This window comes from Alosa pseudoharengus, unplaced genomic scaffold (assembly GCF_046254945.1).
Source record: "Alosa pseudoharengus isolate Yale_2024_CS ecotype anadromous, Long Island Sound unplaced genomic scaffold, YU_APseudo_1.1 YU_APseudo_1.1_scf_10, whole genome shotgun sequence".
NCBI lineage: Eukaryota > Metazoa > Chordata > Actinopteri > Clupeiformes > Clupeidae > Alosa > Alosa pseudoharengus.
This window is the reverse complement of record NW_027468565.1, coordinates 13,521,892-13,540,272: the sequence shown is the minus strand read 5'-3', so window position 1 is coordinate 13,540,272 and position 18,381 is coordinate 13,521,892. Positions and strand designations below refer to the sequence as shown.

Below are 18,381 nucleotides of genomic sequence, written 5' to 3'. Positions count from 1 at the left end.
AATATGTATATTATGTTTATATACCATAACACCTGTAACCAGACACACCACGAGGCCACGACAGGTCGTCATAACATTGCGACGGCTACGTCAAGGACAGGAAAAGAAAGAGGCCGATTTTCTCCTCGTAGTGGGATTGGTGGAAGCTTGAGAGGCTTGTCGGAGGGCTTCAGTTCCGTCTGCTCTGACGCAAGATACTTTACTTGTACAGCCGACTGCAAGCAGCTACCTCGTTGTTTCACTCAATCACATATTCTGTAATTACAGTTTGATTTCATATGGTCGCGGAATCCTAATTTGAAGAAACTAACGCGGTGTTAACTGTTCGCATTTCCCCTGTCATGTCACAGAAGTTCTAACGTTAACGTTAGAGTTGCAATATCTGTCTGTTACACACTTATACAAACACTGCAAACAAGCTAACGTTAGCAAGTTGGCGGAGTTCAGGCCACATCAACTGGGAAACTGAATTAAGTTTACCACAAAGGTAGGAAAATGTTCCCTCTTGTTTGCAGAATTCGATTTTTGTTGTTTCCACCTGTTGATCCCTTTGCATGCATTGTCCACAGCTTCGTGGGAACAGTTCCTCAGACGATTGTGTTCTGTTCGCTGACTTATTTGCTTCAGCCTTGTGCAATGCCTCTGATTTGTAACTGCTTCATTACCATCGATGTGCACTTGCCATGCGTAGAAACTTTTTCGTGGCACCTAACTTTATTTCTGCAGAATATCATCCATGACTGTTGTTTCATTTTCGAATGATCTTGCCTTGAGTTGAACGAGGAATACTTCAGGTTCAAGGTTGTTTTAAAGACATTCTGGTGACACTTCTTTCGACGTAGGCTACCACATGCAATATTTCAAATACTTGTCTAATGAGACAAAACCTCAATAGTCATTGTTGCCTTTAACAACTTAAATAATGCAACGTAAATATATGAACGTGAATACCCTAATAATATGTTCCCACTTGACATGCACAACTGCATAAATACGGAGAGGTCTGCATATTAAATCCTTACCTTAAATCCTCTTTCCGGGCAACTCTTTGTGCATGAATGACCTGTTTTGCTTGTTTGTCTTAAACTTTTGCTCAACTATGAAAATTGTCATCTGTCACCTGGTTATCTCTCACCAGCTCACAGGTACACTGATAACCATTACATACTTTGCTGTAATCTGGGGATACCATGTTACGGCTCATTAGACCCCAGAACCAGAGCTTGAGGGGCTGGTCTTGTAGTCAGAAACGTTACCATCACCGCAAATGTGTGATGGCCATCCGCCGTGAGGACATCAATGTATGGGAGCGGCGGGCACCCTTTGCCCCACGGCATGTGAAGGAGATTACTGCCGCAGGACACAAAGTGCTTGTACAGCCCTCCAATAGACGGGCCATCCATGAGAAAGTGAGTTGATCAAGGCTGGAGCACTTGGTGACTATATGGATTATTTGTGTTCACCAGAATCCCCTATAAAGCATTATTCCTTGGAACTAGCATCTGAAAGTGTAAGATTTGCTAATAGTTTGATAAAGAATAGGCTATATGATGAGACTGCTAGAGTCCATCTCTCGGAGTCCATATGGACTTGGAATTTGATTAGACAGACTGCATTTATACATAATACAGTTTAATAAGATTGTCAGAGGCTTGGTGAAGAAGTGAGAGAAGCTGTTGCTTGAGTACAGTGGTGAAGTGTTATAGGTGCCTAGTGACCTTTTGTGATGGTGGGGTTTTCATAGTACTACGAAAGAGCTGGGGCCGTCATTCAGGAGGACATCTCTGAGGCATCCCTTATCATCGGGGTCAAGAGACCACCTGAGGAGAAGGTGTACCCTCATAAGACGTATGCTTTCTTCTCTCATACCATCAAAGCACAAGAGGCAAATATGGGCCTTCTTGATGACCTTCTCAAAAAGGTATGCTGCAGAATATTTGCCCAGACATTTGGTGAGTGTTATGGGAATAACTTTAAACATAGAACCAAGATGCATGAGTGGAATAAGATTCAGTTAAACCTTTCAAATCATGATCATCATGTTAAATCATGATTGATACTCATTTATAGAGGGTGTGTGAAGAAATTCAGTTTTTGAATGTCTTATTTATGTTTTCATTTATGTTTTAAATGCAAAGTACAGAAATAGTGTGATTGCGTACTTTGTGACAGAATAACACCAATATTAATGTGCCATTTAATTAAACAGTACTGTTGATGTTTATAGAAATCAGAGATTCTGTAAGCGATTATTGTAAGAAGATATTGTTGTTAGTAGAGTTTAGGAAGTGTTAAAGATCACAGATTTTGGATTTCAAGTCAAAATCTATTTTGAATCTATTTTGATGTGGCACGCACTGCTCTTCGACTCGTATGCCTCTCTAGGAAGTCCGTCTGATTGACTATGAGAAGATGGTGGATCCCAACGGCTTCCGCATTGTTGCCTTTGGTCAGTGGGCAGGTGTAGCAGGTAGGTAGTGTTAACTTTGCCATTTTTGAGAAAAATATGCACAATATGCAGGTTTTTACAGTATTGGCGTTTTTGTTTGTGTGTAGTTAATTTGTAGATTTACAGTAGTTGGTGTGGTATTTGTTCGAAATCTGTGTCAGAAATATACCACCAAGCTAGCTAAACCTTTATTATTGCAAACTTTTATGATTCCAGGCTGACGAAATCGCAAACATAGGTCATGGAGTTTGAAGTGAATTGTAAATTCAGGAAGCTAATATCTAAATAATCAGTTCAGAGATTTTACCATATCTTTGTTCATGTATGCCAGACAGATGTGCAAAGGCACCACGTCACATTTTTGTCATAACATTTTCTCATTGTACCCAGGCATTTTTCAATCTGCAAGACTTTGGTAGCACTTGTTGTCATACATAAAACACATCCTCACTGAGAAAGTTTGTTTGAGCCTGTTCCACATCCAGCATATGGTGTTCCCTCTCCTTTGTTGGCAGGTATGATTAACATCCTACATGGCCTTGGACTGCGCTTCCTTGCCTTGGGACATCACACACCGTTTATGGTAGAGGCTTTGTCACTTTATTCTTATCTTGGACCTGGTCATCACATAGTTTCAACTGCTACAAAAAAAAATTTCACCAGCACCACCATGTTTTCAGCGCTTTCCTTTTATTACAGAATAGTTTGCCAAAGACATTTTAGCTTATAAAGACCCAGATGTACTATTCTGTACAAATTTGTCAAAATAAAATCAGTCACAAGGTCTGGGGAGTTCTGACGAATTTTCATCAGCAAACCTAAAAGTTGAGAATTAAGAGTTTTAATAAGGAAGTCATTTTCATTATAGGAGGGGGGGGGGGGGGGGTCCTTTCAAAGGAGTTTTTTTAATATATTTATTTATTTATTTATCTATCAAGAACAAGAACTGTTTTGTCACTATTGTGTCTTATCTCAATCCTCTGTCCAATTTCAACAGCACATTGGGATGGCACACAACTACAGAAATGTCAGTCAGGCTGTACAAGCTGTGAGGGACTGTGGGTACGAGATATCTCTCGGTCTCATGCCCAAGTCGATTGGCCCTCTTACATTTGTTTTTACTGGAACAGGCAATGTCTCCAAGGTGAGGTATAAGAACCACATAGAGCACACACCTGCATCCATTTCTTATGTTTGATTGGGTCATTTCTGGTTGAGATGTTATGTATATGGGATTTATTTGCCTATATGCAAAGTACATTGAGGATTACTGAAAAAATGTTTCAGTGATGTTGCGATGATGAATCAGCAGTGACAATTTTAAGCCACTCTTCATCACAACGTTTGTCATTGTAGGGTGCACAAGAAATCATAAACGAGCTTCCCTGTGAATTTGTGGAGCCCCATGAACTGAAGGACGTCTCTTTATCAGGAGGTACAGAGTGGTTTTCCATGTGCCATGTTCAACAAGTGCTCAAAACCCTCTCAATATTGTTGCCTTTGGAAATTGTGGGAAATTACATGTGAATGATGCTCAGTTTGTGGTTTGTTGATTATGTTTGATTTCAGACATGACCAAAGTGTACGCCACTGTTCTCAGTCGACACCATCACCTGATCAGGAAAAGCGATGCACTTTATGACCCACTGGAATATGAACATCACCCTGAGCTCTACACCTCCCACTTCAGAGTCAGCGTGAGTATCTCTGCTGGGCAGAGTTACACCTGCTGCTGCCACTCATGTGTTCTTGTCAGTCTATTGGCCGGGCCAGTTTCAGACCTCTACTGGCTTGAGCTGATTGGCTCAGTCTCTGCAGCATGTCCACAGGGTAAGGTGGCAGTAAGGTCAAGCCACATGGTTTTGTGGAGTCATATGAGGCAACCATTTTAAACCAAGTGCACATGTGGGGTAAATGGGGACTTCCCAGTCCTCCTTCCCATTTCCCCTTGTTTTGTCTTTCCTTATGTAATCTTGTTAGTGTTTGTGCTGTGAGAAAAAACTCTCATTCTGTCCATAAATATCCTGTTTTAACTTCACCGTAAAAATCTTTTTATCACATCAGACAATTTATTTTTGACATTTATTGTACAAGGTGTGAAGAGTATCTTAACAACATTTAGTGTATACTTTTATGCTACAAGCCTTATTGATTGGAATACTGCCATTTCAAGATTAAACACACTTGTTAGTGATGTATTACTTTGCATGACTATTCAGTGTTTTCTTTGGTGACTTTTATTTATTCATTTATTTTTGTGTTTAACTTTGAGATCAGGTGGAAGACAATTCGTACACAGTAGGCTTGGCACTTGTTGCACCTCTAAAACGCATTGTTCTCTTCTGGTGGGTGTTCACAGGTGGCCCCTTATGCCACATGTCTGATAAATGGGATCTACTGGGACCCCCATACCCCCAGGTTGCTCCGCCGGCTCGATGCCCAGCGGCTCATGCGACCCATTAAGCTTTCAGCCCATGCAACTGAGGGCTCACCTGGTCTGCCCCACAAGTGAGTCAGATCCCCCTCTCTAGTCCTTCTTATTTACACTCTCTGCTCTCGGTTCTAATCAGTGACCCACAATGGCCCCTTCATGGAATTAAAACTGCCTTAGAGAGGGCTGCCCTTGTGGATATTATGTATATTTTTTATGGTTACTCTTATAACAGTGTGAATTGTTTTGTCAGGGTTTTTTTGGCATTTTTCCAGTTTACGGTAGAATAACTTTAAGAAGACGTAACTATGTTCTGAGCAAGGTCAGGGTAGTTTATGTAGACACAGTAGTAGTACAACACTACTGAGTTTGTCCAGAGGTCAGATGGTAAGAGCGCCGCCCCTTAGTGGGATAATCTTATCTTCTATAGTGTTTAAACTAGACCCCTGCTCAAACATTACCTTGTGGAGTGGAGCTATATTGCGTCTAGTTTGTGGACATTTTGAATCCTGCCATGAACTTCAGCTTTCCCTTCAGGCTTGGGTTTGTTATGGTTCATGCGCAATTGCTGATATTTTCCTCAACCTTGGATGAATATGAGTCCTATCTTCTCATTATGAGCTCTAGCTTCTCGGTATCTTTAAAAAATCTCTGCACTATACATTATTAGAATTTTTTCCAATCAACAGATCACAGAGAGCAAAACTTATATTGCATATTAAATGTAAGAATGTAATCATATCAATATACATTTAATGATGTCTGTCTCAGCACCATACTGAATCAGTGGGTCTGATCAGTTTATAGTTATTAGCTAAACATAGATACCCACTAATTAATTTCCACCCACCATAACAGACATACAGTTGTCTTTCTTTGTCTTTGTCCTGGTTCTATTCCTCTGTGCATTAAGCCATTGGGTTATAGATTTTTGCATTATTTGTTGAAATAATTATTTTAATTTTGATAGCCATTTATTGCCATTATCTGAATGTTCTCATTATAGCAAGTACTATGTCTGTCTCAACATATTAATTGACCATAGGAACAGATGAGTATTTCTGAATTGATGCCAATTTTTGGCCAAAATGCGAGTGCAAATGAAAGGCGTAGCAGTCTGAGTAGCCGTGTTTGCTCTGCTCCACAGGCTGCTGGCCATCTGTGACATCTCCGCAGACACAGGAGGCTCCATCGAGTTCATGACAGAGTGCACCACCATTGATAAGCCATTCTGTATGTATGACCCAGACCAACATATAGACCGTGACAGGTAAAAAACACACACCCAGCCAATTCACCAACACTGTAATCAATTTCTTTTCGACTTCCTGACAACTACTGGGTTCAATATTTTTAAACATTTGCTTAAATCTGTTTGCTCACAACTCATTTCTGGGAGAGTTGCGTGTTGACTGGTGCCTTTGTTGTACCCTCTTGACATTGGCATAGTTCTTATGGCTTAATCCTTACTCTTGGCAGTGTGGAAGGCAGCGGCATCCTTATGTGCTCCATCGATAACTTACCTGCTCAACTGCCCATTGAGGCTACAGAGTACTTTGGAGACCGATTGTTCCCCTACATTTGGGAGATGGTAAGACAAACACCGGGTAAGACACACCATGAAGTGTGAACATTTGTCTGAGCCTCGTGATTGGCTTTTATGTGTGTGAACTTAAAGAAGCCTTCAGTTGGGTTGCCCGGTAAGAGAGTTGTTTTGAGCAGCAGACTATAGTGTTTCTGTGTCTTTGTGGCCACCTTGTTTTGTATTCTCCGACTCCATGTTTTGTGCTTTTTGAGATGTTCCTTCATCCCTTTTGCCTGGTTTTGTTCTAACAGCTCCCGTCAGATGCAAATAGACCACTTGATGAAGAGGACTTTTCCCCACAAGTGAAAGATGTGAGTTTCTGGTGTTCAGTTTGTTGGTAGAAACCTGCATCATTTAACTTTTTGCTCTGAATTTCTGTACTTTGATGGTGTAAATGGCATGTGGTCTTCACAGATTTATGGGATGTTTTTCACATTTCCAGTTTTCCAAACTTACACACCATGCATTTTGGTCATCTATGTCTTCTCAGTACTTCAGTGACTGAGAAAATGAGCAATCTTCATTTAAAATCCCATTGATGAAATGGCAGTGGGATTGTTAAATTCTTGCTGGTCTCCTGACCAGGCTTGGGACACCTTAACTCTGCATATAGGCCATTTTTATAATATGTGACATTTATTTTTTTGTTGTTGTTACAGGCAGTGATAACATCTAACGGGAAACTAGCTCCAAAGTTTGAATACATTGAGAAACTTAGGGAAAGAAGGTAAGGTTTCATCTTTGTAACCCTGGATTGTGAAATTAAAACATACTTGTTTCAGTATGTTGTAGTTCAAATATACACATTTAAAAAAAGCTTGGTTATTTTTTTATTAAAGAACGAGGACACATGATAAAAAATATATTTTATTTGTTTTTACTATTTAAAAAGTGTTTTCCTTTGTATTTAAAGTTTTGAATAGATATAAACAATATTTTAAAGGAACCATATCTAAGATTGTGGCCAAAACTGGTACTACAATCACTTTCAAATTACTGTAGAGCGGTGTATCCCCTCCCCCTCCCCTTGACTTACTCGAGGTTGCCAACCCGGATGCCGAAACACTACTGACTTTGTGATTAGTAGATAGGTGGAGGGTGGCGCATCAGGCCAAAACACGACATGACATGACAAAACACAACATCAACATCAATTGAGGGTTGCAACTTCACTTTTTAAATGACAAATATCCTGGCCGGACTACTGTTGTCAGTGATATAAGTATTTGAAATGAACATGATTTCTTAATGTTTAGTGACATATCAGGGCCATTTTATGATTAATTGAAATACATTTCTTACATATGGTTCCTTTAAACTACTAGCTTATGCTGCAGATTTCTTCTCCCTACCTTTTGTCATTGTTAACAAAGAAATGTAATAAAATTGCTTTGGAAATGGTACTTGTCACCTCATGGATGGGTGTGACTTTTCTAAGGATGATCTTGCTACAGATTGCTTATCAGGTAAAGCATTTTGCTTTTGACCACTAGCTTGTCAAGCACAAAAATACAGAATGTGTTATCAAGTAGCATAAAACTATTTATATATCTATTTATGGACACCGTTAATAGACGCTTCGGCATATGTAGATTGCATGGCTAATGATGCTTGATATAACTCTTGGATCACTTCCTAAATGTGGTTCCATTGAGCCAGTTTGCATCTAGACTAGTGATTTGTAATAAATAGTGTCCTCATGTCTGTTGGAGGAGCTGTTTGATGCTCTCCAGAGTAGACTTTGAGCAGCCAGGTCACGATGCAGTAGGGAGCTCTGACTACTAACCCCTGCCCTTGTTGTCTCCCTGCACAGTGCAGTCACGGTGTGGTGGTGTGCCAACCTTCCCCTCACCCTCTGCCAGGCTAACATGTTGCATGGCTAGCACACGGCATCGCTGAGGCTCTGCGTCTATCTGCTCTCTTGTGGGTAGACTGTCTCTCACTCTCTCCCAATGTCGTAATCACCTTCCTCCATTCACTCCTTTTTCACGACTTTTTTCATCCCCTACAATCAATCATGCAATCCTCCCATCAAACAATCTTCACTTGTTTTCACACAAATTTTCTGCCCTCGAAATGTCCTCCAGACTGCTTTTTGTGCCTAATCGATTGCATCTTATATTTGCACTCACAAGTCTAATTAACATGCTAACATGCTATTATCAATCCCAGTGATATCTCATGGTTCAGCTTATCACAGAGTCTGAGACATACTAATTAGTGACTACAGTAGTGATCCATACACGCTTTTTTATCACCTTGGTTCATCTATTCATTTGCATGTTATTATGTAGTCTAAATCTGCAGGAAGGCTTCTACGTTGGTCCCATCTCTGTCTTTCAAGGCTGCTATGGTAGATCAATAGCTTGTTGACATGTCACATTGACATGATTGACTGTACACAAGTTGTTTTGTCTGTTGCATAGACCTAATTTACTTGATCTAAAAAAACTTATTATTAAAAACCTTAAATGCCACTGTTGACTAAGAACAGTTGTAAACTGTTTTTATTTTTTATTTTCACAACATGTGCCATCATTGAATGAATTACAATCTGTATTACTCACATTTTAGTGACCATTCATGCAACTATTTACAGTTGACATTTCAATTTCACAATTCTTTCAACCACCCTTCTTTTATAATAAGCTTGAGTTATAAAAATTTCAGCGTCACCTTCAAAGGTACAAATTCTAACATTATTTATATTTTCATCATGGATACCTAAGTGTATACTGTATACATGCATACATACCCTCTACAGTTATTGGCACTCCTGGTAAAGATGTGTAAAATGAGGTTTACTAACACAAAAGAGGTTTACTTAACACAAAATCAAGTTTATTCCATGTTTCTCTCAGTTCGCTGATCTGAACTCTATAGAAACCAGTGGGGTTAGCTTAAGAGAAGAATGCACAAGAGGAAACTTGATGATCCAGAGATATTCTGCAAAGAGAAATGCGCTCATATTCTCTGCTTTGTATTCTCTATCTTTATGAGATTTTATAGAAAACTAAGAGCTCTTTTATTGGCAAAGGGAGGCTTTACAAAGAATTAGATACAGGGGTGCCTGTATTTGACATGTTGATTATGACATTTTTTTCTCCTCAGAACGAATTTGCCTCCCTTCAGGATTAGTTTTTCCCCTCAATGTTTTCACTGTGAAAACATGATTTTTTTATCTCTTCTCCTCTTTACAGGGGTGCCAGTAGATGTTGAGGGTGCTGTGTAATTCAGTTAGATCTGCACGCATATTTCCAGTGCAGACTAGATTTTGAAAGACCTCCAGTCTGTGGTTGGGGGCTTAGTGCTACGCTTGTGCACAGGTGCCATGTCAGATCTAATTAAGTCCAGGCACGCGTGATTGGCTGCTGGAGACTCTGTGCACAGAGTCTGGCTGTGAATTGCTGATCTGGCATCCCCTGCATTAAAATGGGGATTTAGATGCCACTGCTGCTAATGATCTGTGATCAGTCTCTAGCCGCAGTGCTGAGCTAAATGGCTGGGAGCCTAGAGCTGATGCTGATCCTGAGACTGGTGCTGTTTATTGGGGATTCACCGAGTAATCTCATCATTGCCATATTCAGCTGTACTTTTTTGTAAATCAAGTGGTTTTGATCAGATCATGGACTGCATTTGTTAGGTTTTCCATCACTTATTCATGATTCATATAACTTGGTACAAATCCATTGCCTATAAGTGTGTGTGTGGTACAAAAGGTGTAGTGTTGTAAGTAGTGTTTTTGAAGTAATTTGTGAAGTAATTCTGGTTTTGTTTTTTTCTGATGATAGTTACTTGTGATCCTTGGTGACTTAATAAAATTGAACCTTTGAACCATTATGGGCTTCTTAAAATCATAAAACTTGGATGAAGTTTCGATTTGGCCATAAACTGTATAAGTAAGCTGTGTGATGTCTTGCAGGGAATCGGAGCAGATCCTGAAGAAAGGTGGAATGAAGCGTGTTCTGTTGCTTGGGTCCGGATATGTGTCTGGACCGGTCATTGAGTACCTGACCCGGAACCCTGGCATTCAGGTCACCGTAGGTAAGAGATCTCTCTTTATCTGCACAATAGTTTTACTGTCATTTGAATGAGAGGCAGTTGGTTCCTGTCGGTTACTCTGCTGTCCTAGTAGCTCAGTTGTGAGTGTAACCCTTGTGTTGTAATGCCCCCAAAAGGAGTTTGTTCTCTTTGGTTTACGTGTGATTTGTGTTGCTCCTCTCTCTGGTTGTGCTGCTAGCCTCGGTGCTGTTGAGCCAAGCTGAGGAGCTGGCCAGTAAATACCCCAACACCATTCCCGTCATGCTGGATGTGACCAGTCAGGAGGGCCACATGGAGTCCCTCATCAAAGACCATGACCTAGTGATCAGGTATCACAGCCCTGTGTGGGAATGCACGTACTGCTAACACACGCAAACTTACTTGCTTAGCTATGTCAAAATGCAAACACTGACTGATAGTAAAAACAGTACTAATGGAATTAAAATAAAATATTTGAGTCAACAAGATCAAATCAAGAATGGAGATCTGAGTTCAGTTTAATGTACAGAACTCTAAGCATTCATTTTGTGTATTTTTTTGTTCAAGTTTTGTTAGTGATCTTATAATTGTTCTTCTCTTATTAAATGCTGTCCCGTAGTATTCTTTAAAATAATTCATATGACAAGAATGGTCAGAGTCTGAGACAGCACATGTGTATGGGCTGCACCTTCATCTGTTTGTGTGTGCAGCATGCTGCCGTATGGGTATCACCCGGCGGTGGCCAAGCACTGCATCCATAAGAAGGTGAACCTGGTCACAGCCAGCTACCTGAGCCCAGCCATGAAGGAGCTGCAGAAGAGGTACGTCAGCGCCCCCCTCCCACACCTCCGTTCAGCAGCAGTGCTCATCACATCTCACCAGGCCACACCTCCTCTCTGCATGCGTTCACCATCGCTAGTACAGTGCTGTGCTAGTGCAAACAGGCTGTTCACCAGGAGATTGTTTGGGGCATGAGTCTGCTGTTGGTGATTGGTGATGTTGTGTTCTAGTGCTGAGGAGGCTGGTATCACCATAGTGAATGAGATGGGACTGGACCCTGGCATCGATCACATGTTGGCTATGGAGTGCATTGACCAGGCCAAGGCAGACGGAGCCACTGTAGGTACCATGTGTGGGCATGCGTGAGCGTCTGTGGGGGAACATATGGGGACCCATACAGTGCTGTGTTTGTTCACACCTACAGTAGCCATGACCCTACACAGTTGTGGGCTGTGTGGGAATATGTTGGATGACTGAATGATGTTATGTACAGTTGGCATGTTGTGTGCAGTTGGCATATTGACTGCAGACTCGTCATATTGGTTTTCCATGTGTCCCCCTGTATGTTCATTTCACCCCCCACAGCTTTCACAAGCACACAACACACACTGTCTGTTCCTATAGCTCTAACAGCACACAACACACACTGTCTGTTCCTATAGCTCTAACAGCACACAACACACACAGTTGTTCCTATAGCTCTAACAGGAAGTCCCAACCACACAACACACACTGTCTGTTCCTATAGCTCTAATGGGAAGTCCCAACCATACAACACACACTGTCTGTTCCTATAGCTCTAACAGGAAGTCCTAACCACACAACACACACTGCCTGTTCCTATAGCTCTAACAGGAAGTCCCAACCACACATCACATACTGTCTGTTCCTATAGCTCTAACAGGAAGTTCCAAGCACACAACAGTATGTATATACAGCGGGGAAAATAAGTATTGAACACGTAAAAATTTTTTCCAGTAAGTATACTTCCAGTGAGGCTATTCGCATGAAATTTTCACCAGACATTAGTATTAACTTAGGTAATCCACACATATTAAAAAATCCAAACATTAATATCCATAAGTAGAGTTATGAGTAAAAAAGTGTAATGGCACAGGAAAAAAGTATTGTGAACACGCTAAGAAAAAGCAGTACACAAAGGCAAGGAATGGCAAGGAACAAGCTGGAATCTATAAGTAGTTAGAGAGTAATTATCCCTCCTATCTGTGCAAATTAATATAAGCTGTCTTAGTATATACTGATGGGCTATAAAAAGGTTTTTCATTACCAAGGTGTCACACAAGAAACATTTCATGATGGGTTAAAGCAAAGAGCTCTCGCAAGACCTTTGCAACCTTATTGTTGCAAAACATATCAATGGAACTAGTTACAGATGCATTTCAAAACTTCAGAATCATTCAATAAGCAGTATTGGAGCCATTATCTGCAAGTGGAAGGAACATCACTGCATCATTAACCGGCCATGCACAGGATCTCCTTGCAAGATTTCGAACCAGGAAGTCAGAAGGATTGTCAGAAGAGTAGGCCAAGAGCTAAGGACCACTTGGAGAAAGCTCCAGAAAGACTTGGATGCAGCAGGTACAATTATTACAGAGAAAATCATAGGTAATGCACTCCACCGCCATGGCCTCTATGCACACTCACCCCGCATGACTATTACTGAAGAAAAACATGTCGAAGCTCGTTGAAAGTTTGCTACACAACATTTGGACAAGCCTATGAAATACTGATAGAATGTATTCTGGTCAGGCGAGAGCAAAATTGAACTTTTTGGATGTCATACTACACACCATATTTGGAGGAGAAATGGCACTGTGCATCACCCTAAAAATACCATAGCAACAGTGAGGTTTGGAGGTGGTGGTATCATGGTGTGGGGCTGTTTTTCATCTCATGGTACTGGCGGACTTCTTACAGTTGAAGGAATGATGAATGGAGCCCTTTTGTTCCAGGAGAACCTTGCCATTCACCAGGATGATGAGGATGAGACATGGCTAGACCTTCCAGCAAGACAATGATCCAAAGCATTCAGCAAAGGAAACTCAGAGAAAGGAAATCAAGGCCCTGACTTCAATCCAATTAAATAGTTTAGGAAGTTAACTAAAGATCAGGATTCACAAGAGGGACCCCTAGAATCTTCAATATTAAAAGACTATCTGTTTAAAAAAATGGGCCATAATCACACCGGAATACTGCGACTGATTAGTTTCGTCATACAGGAAATGCCTTGAAGCTGTCATTTCAAATAAAGGCTCTTCCCCAAAGTATTTAAGAAATTTCAGCAAGCGTGTTCAATACTTTTTCCTTGTGTCATTCCACTCTTCACATAACTCAATTTATGGACTTTAATGTTTGGATTTTTTTATATGGGTGGATTATCTGAGTTAATACTAATGTCTGATGAAAATTTCATGCAAATAGCCCCATTGGATTCATCCTTACTGAAAAAAATGTTGACGTGTTCAATACTTATTTTTCCCGCTGTATATACTCTTTTGATCCCGTGAGGGAAACACACACTGTCTGGTCCTATAGCTCAGTTCCTAAACAGCATTTATTCCCCTAGCTGTACTCACTCACAAGGAAAAGCATTCAAACATCAGCTGGTCCTTTGTTTGTGTACCATTTGTGCATGTGTGTATTACAGGTGGAATACTACACCTCTTTCTGTGGGGGTCTCCCAGCCCCAGAGTGCTCAGACAATCCTCTGCGTTACAAGTTCAGCTGGAGTCCCTACGGCGTTCTCCTCAACACCATCAGCCCAGCCATCTTTCTCAAGGACAATGAGGTACAAGTTTGATACGCCGGTTTGGGGGCAGCTCTCCACCAACCCAACACATTGATAACTTCCAAACTTGGATCACACAATGAATGGCACAGCTCTTGTGGAGTTAAGATGGTCCCAGCGCTTTCTCTCTCTCCCCTCTGTGCTGCTCAGGTGATCAATATCCCAGCAGGAGGTTCCCTGATGGAGTCCACTGTGCCGATGGACTTCTTGCCAGGCTTCAACCTGGAGGGCTTCCCCAACCGCGACAGCACCAAGTATGCCGAGCCCTACGGCATCCAGTCCGCCCACACGCTGGTCAGGGGAACATTGCGCTTCAGGGTGAGCCAGCTCAGCTCAGGGCCACTCAGGCCATCCCCTCTGCTCTGGCTCTGGAGCTCCGACTGGACATTGTAGTGGTGTAGTGGACTGGACATTGTAATGTGTCAATCATAATCCAAGCGGTAGTGATTTAATGAGCTGTTATAGTCAACTGTGTGTGTGTGTGTGTGTGTGTGTGTGTGTGTGTGTGTGTGTGTGTGTGTGTGTGTGTGTGTGTTTCTGCAGGGCTTCTCGCGTGCGATGAGTGGTTTTGTGAAGCTGGGCCTGATCAACACAGAGCCGTGCCCCATGCTGCACCACACTGCTGTCCCGGTGTCATGGGTAGGCCTGCCTCAAACTCTGTCACTGTCTTGGGTCTAACGCCAGCCCATGATACTGACCTATCAATACAGGCTGACAGGGACTCGGGCACCATAACACTTACTTTGTGTGACATCACTTGGTGAAGTGGCCTACTCTGCTCTGTTCTACTACTGCTGACTGGCTTGCCTCTGAAGGTGTTCTGTAACACCATACCATGTGCATTAGCACTGTGTGCATCACAGGATGGGTCTGCTGGACTGAGCCCTACTTGATCTTGACTTTGTTGTCCCTCCAACAGAAAGCCCTGCTGTGCCAGCAGATTGGGCTGCCCTGCTCTGTTGGGGATGATGCCTTTCAGGAGGCTGTGTACGAGCGCATCGACAAGGACGACTTCCGCATGGAAATGCTGAAATGGTGAGAGCTCAGCTGAGAGACAGTAAAGAAATATCTGCTTCTGTTTTTTTGTGTAGTCTTTGCGCGCACTAGCATTCAAATGAGCTGATGCCCTTGACTAGTTGACTATTTGTCTGCTCAGGTTTGGAATGTTAAGTGAAGAAGCAGTGCCCCATGCTGACAGCATCCTGGGAGCAGTGGCTAAGCACCTGGAGGCCAGGCTGGCTTTTGGTGAGCGCTTTGTCCCTAAAGCCTAGAACTAAGCAAATCTTATTGAACATGGACTTAACAAATAATCACTAAATGTCTTTTTTAGCTTCATTCATTTACTTTGCCTTGTTTTATGGCATACTTTTCTAGACATTTTTGTGTAACTTTCTGCTACCATGGTTATGGGAATTCAGCAGACACTTTTATTTAGTATATGAAAACCAAGTTTACAGTGCATCTCAATAAAGTGGAATTGTGCAAGTTAATAAAGTCCTATTATACATTTTGTTGAAGTTGGTGTGAGAGAAGCACATCTCTATTTCTATGATCATTTCTCATTTTCCCCATTCTCATCCCTATTATATTCATGGCCATCTAACAGCAATATCACATCCAGTGTAACATGTCTCCCTGCTCTCTCTCCCTAGACCAAGGTGAGAGGGACATGATCATCATGAGGAATGACGTGGGTATCAGGCACTCTTCAGGAGAGCTGGAGACCAAGCACATCGGCCTGGTGGTTTATGGGGAGCCGAACGGCTTCTCTGCCATGGCTAAAACCGTGGGCTATCCTGCTGCCATCGCTGCTCAGATGGTTCTTAATGGTCAGTGATCTTGTTTCCACGGTTGCTCTGATGGAAATGCCGGGCAGTGTTGATTTTCTGTGGTCTTACTGTATTGTATTTCATGTTTACAGGTGAAATCACAACAAAAGGGCTTGTCGTGCCAATGACCAAGGATATCTACGGCCCTGTTCTCACCAGACTGAAGGAAGAGGGCCTCCAGTTCACCACCAAAACCACCCTCATAGAGTAGCCCTGTGTGAAGCAACTCTCATTAGCACGCACGTCTGCATCAGAGGGGGAGACAGACCACACACCCAGTATATTGTTCCTTTCAGCACACAGCCACATAAGAAAACGTTATGTCAGCCTTGTCCCTCTAGGGAACTCAGACATATTCATTTCCATGCTGCCTTCTTTGAGTTTGACCCAAACAGACAAATAGAAAAGACACCACAGACCTGTGCACGATGCCGTAGAGACAGAGGAATGGCTAGCACACTGGGAGACTGAAAAATGGCTTTACAGAATTTAGTCTGTCTGATTAGAGGGATACAACCAGAAAACATTGATTTTGCTTTTCACTACAAGTACTGTATGTTTCCAGTCATGAACATGCGTTATTTATCAAATTAATATTGAAGCCTTTTGAGTCAAATCCAGACACTACTTGTCAATTAAAATAGAGTTTATATGATTGATCAGATATTGTTGGTTAAAGGAGAAATCCAGCGGTTTTTCATAGATCTCCATTTTTCGAAGTCACCGAGTACTGTTGATACGAAACAAATGAAAACAAGTGGTTTTACATAGCTCGAGTTGCTACACCCAGCAGCTAAAGCAGCTACAGCGCTACACTCTGGGGGCATGAACATCGCTCACGGACATGCCCCCAGTAGCACTGTAGCTGTACTGTAGAAAACCGATTCTTTTCATTTTTTCGTACCGGCAGTACTCGGTGACCTCGAGAAACGGAGATCTATGTAAAAATGTCTGTATTTCTCCTCTAAGAAGGCATTAAAATAGGATTTACACTGGTGGCCCTGTTTTATTAACCAAGCAGATCTGATTAAACATAAGCTAGTAAAATGCCAAGCCCCTGTTGAGCAGGCGTTTCAGTTTGACATTCATTTTAAATTTTCTCTCCAATAGTTTAACCTCTACAGATCAGATATGTCTGTATCTTTGTATTTTGTCAGGGGGAATTCTCCAAGTTGAAGGTCAAAAACTCAAGCTCAAAGTGTTTGTGCAAAGAGATTTTAAATCAAGGCTCTTCTTTACATTTATCTGAAGTAAGTTTAGAATAAGCATTTTTGACACCATATTTGAATTTACAGTTAAAATGAAATTCAAGCATTTTAAACCTTTTACAATGTAAAATATAATTGGATTGTGTTATATGGTGATAACTAGTGGCATAAGCAGCCATTCTTCTTGGCATCCTGCCATTGTTAAACCTTTCAATGTTTCTGAGCACTTAATGCAACAATGGTGGTCAGAAAAACCATGTGTTCGCACAGGCATGTGAAATCAAAAATCACAGAATTTTGACACTGGAAATGACAGACTGGTTACTGATTACTGGTTACAGCACTGGAAAAAATTGCCCCAATTTTCACATTTTTCTGATGTCATCCTACGGTTGCTGACTGACATTTGAATGAGTTGACGGTCATATTTAAATTTGCAGTAGTCTCTAAATGTTGAATATGACCATCAACTCATTTGAATGTCACTCAGCATACAGCAACCATAGGATGACATCAGAAAAATGTGCAGTGGTCTCTTCATTTTTTTCCAGAGCTGTATGTATTGTCAGGGGGTGAATGGATGTAGACTTGACTGGTAGTAAGCATGAAACTGTAAAAGTATTTTCTAAAAGTAAACCATACAGTGTGTCCCACTAGACTGTGATGGGACAGATGAAATAGCCATTACCAAGAGAACAATGAACCAGAGGGTCCCTCCTTTATCACACTGAAAGTTCCCTTCACAAGGCCACTGTGGCCATCTGGCATTATGTTAATTATTGCAACAAGTACAATAATCCCCCATCCTACTACTACTGCTGTTATTCAAGGTGTTGACAATCGATCACTTGCTCTCTATCATAAGTGTTGTTTAGTGAAATGTATAAATAAAGTATTTATATTTGGTTACCTATTGAAAATCATTATAGACTTTGTGTTTGGATTGCATTTCTTGTATATGGTTTTGGATTTATCCCAGCACTGTTGTACCTTGTTAAAGTCATTACAAAGTGGCATTTTGAGCTCTTCTAATATATACACCGTTAATACATGAGTGAGTTTGTAATATTAATTTGGTCTTAGTTGTGTTGCTTGTCTCTCTTGGAATAACAAGCTTTAGCTCCAGACATAGGGAAGATCCAAGATGTAAGTAGGCCACCAAGCCAAGGATAATTGGACCTGTAATTATGAAAAGTCAAAAATGCAAATGAAGCTAACGATATGCCTGCTGTCCAAACTGTGTCTGGACATTTGACCTACTTTCTTCTAA

General features: G+C 41.3%; 1 protein-coding gene across 1 annotated transcript; it reads left to right on the top strand.

The window, feature by feature from the left end:
- Positions 1 to 159: 159 nt before the first annotated feature.
- On the top strand, positions 160 to 18,039 carry aass (aminoadipate-semialdehyde synthase). Its single transcript, XM_076264350.1, has 24 exons — positions 160 to 487; positions 1,139 to 1,409; positions 1,745 to 1,921; positions 2,386 to 2,470; positions 2,965 to 3,032; positions 3,447 to 3,593; positions 3,806 to 3,884; positions 4,019 to 4,146; positions 4,809 to 4,957; positions 6,028 to 6,150; positions 6,360 to 6,471; positions 6,717 to 6,776; positions 7,125 to 7,192; positions 10,388 to 10,509; positions 10,706 to 10,835; positions 11,196 to 11,306; positions 11,496 to 11,604; positions 13,934 to 14,074; positions 14,225 to 14,392; positions 14,618 to 14,713; positions 14,994 to 15,109; positions 15,231 to 15,319; positions 15,727 to 15,903; positions 15,996 to 18,039. The coding sequence occupies exons 2-24, from the start codon at positions 1,191 to 1,193 to the stop codon at positions 16,112 to 16,114; spliced, it is 2,793 nt and encodes a 930-aa protein (XP_076120465.1). The 5' UTR covers positions 160 to 487; positions 1,139 to 1,190; the 3' UTR covers positions 16,115 to 18,039.
- The last annotated feature ends 342 nt before the right edge of the window (positions 18,040 to 18,381 follow it).

Coding starts and splice junctions, on each gene's coding strand:
- aass (XM_076264350.1), top strand. CDS start 1,191: ATGTTACGGCTCATTAGACCCCAGAACCAGAGCTTGAGGGGCTGGTCT. Junction 10,510..10,705: donor TGGCATTCAGGTCACCGTAG/GTAAGAGATCTC, acceptor TTGTGCTGCTAG/CCTCGGTGCTGTTGAGCCAA. Junction 15,110..15,230: donor CGCATGGAAATGCTGAAATG/GTGAGAGCTCAG, acceptor TTGTCTGCTCAG/GTTTGGAATGTTAAGTGAAG.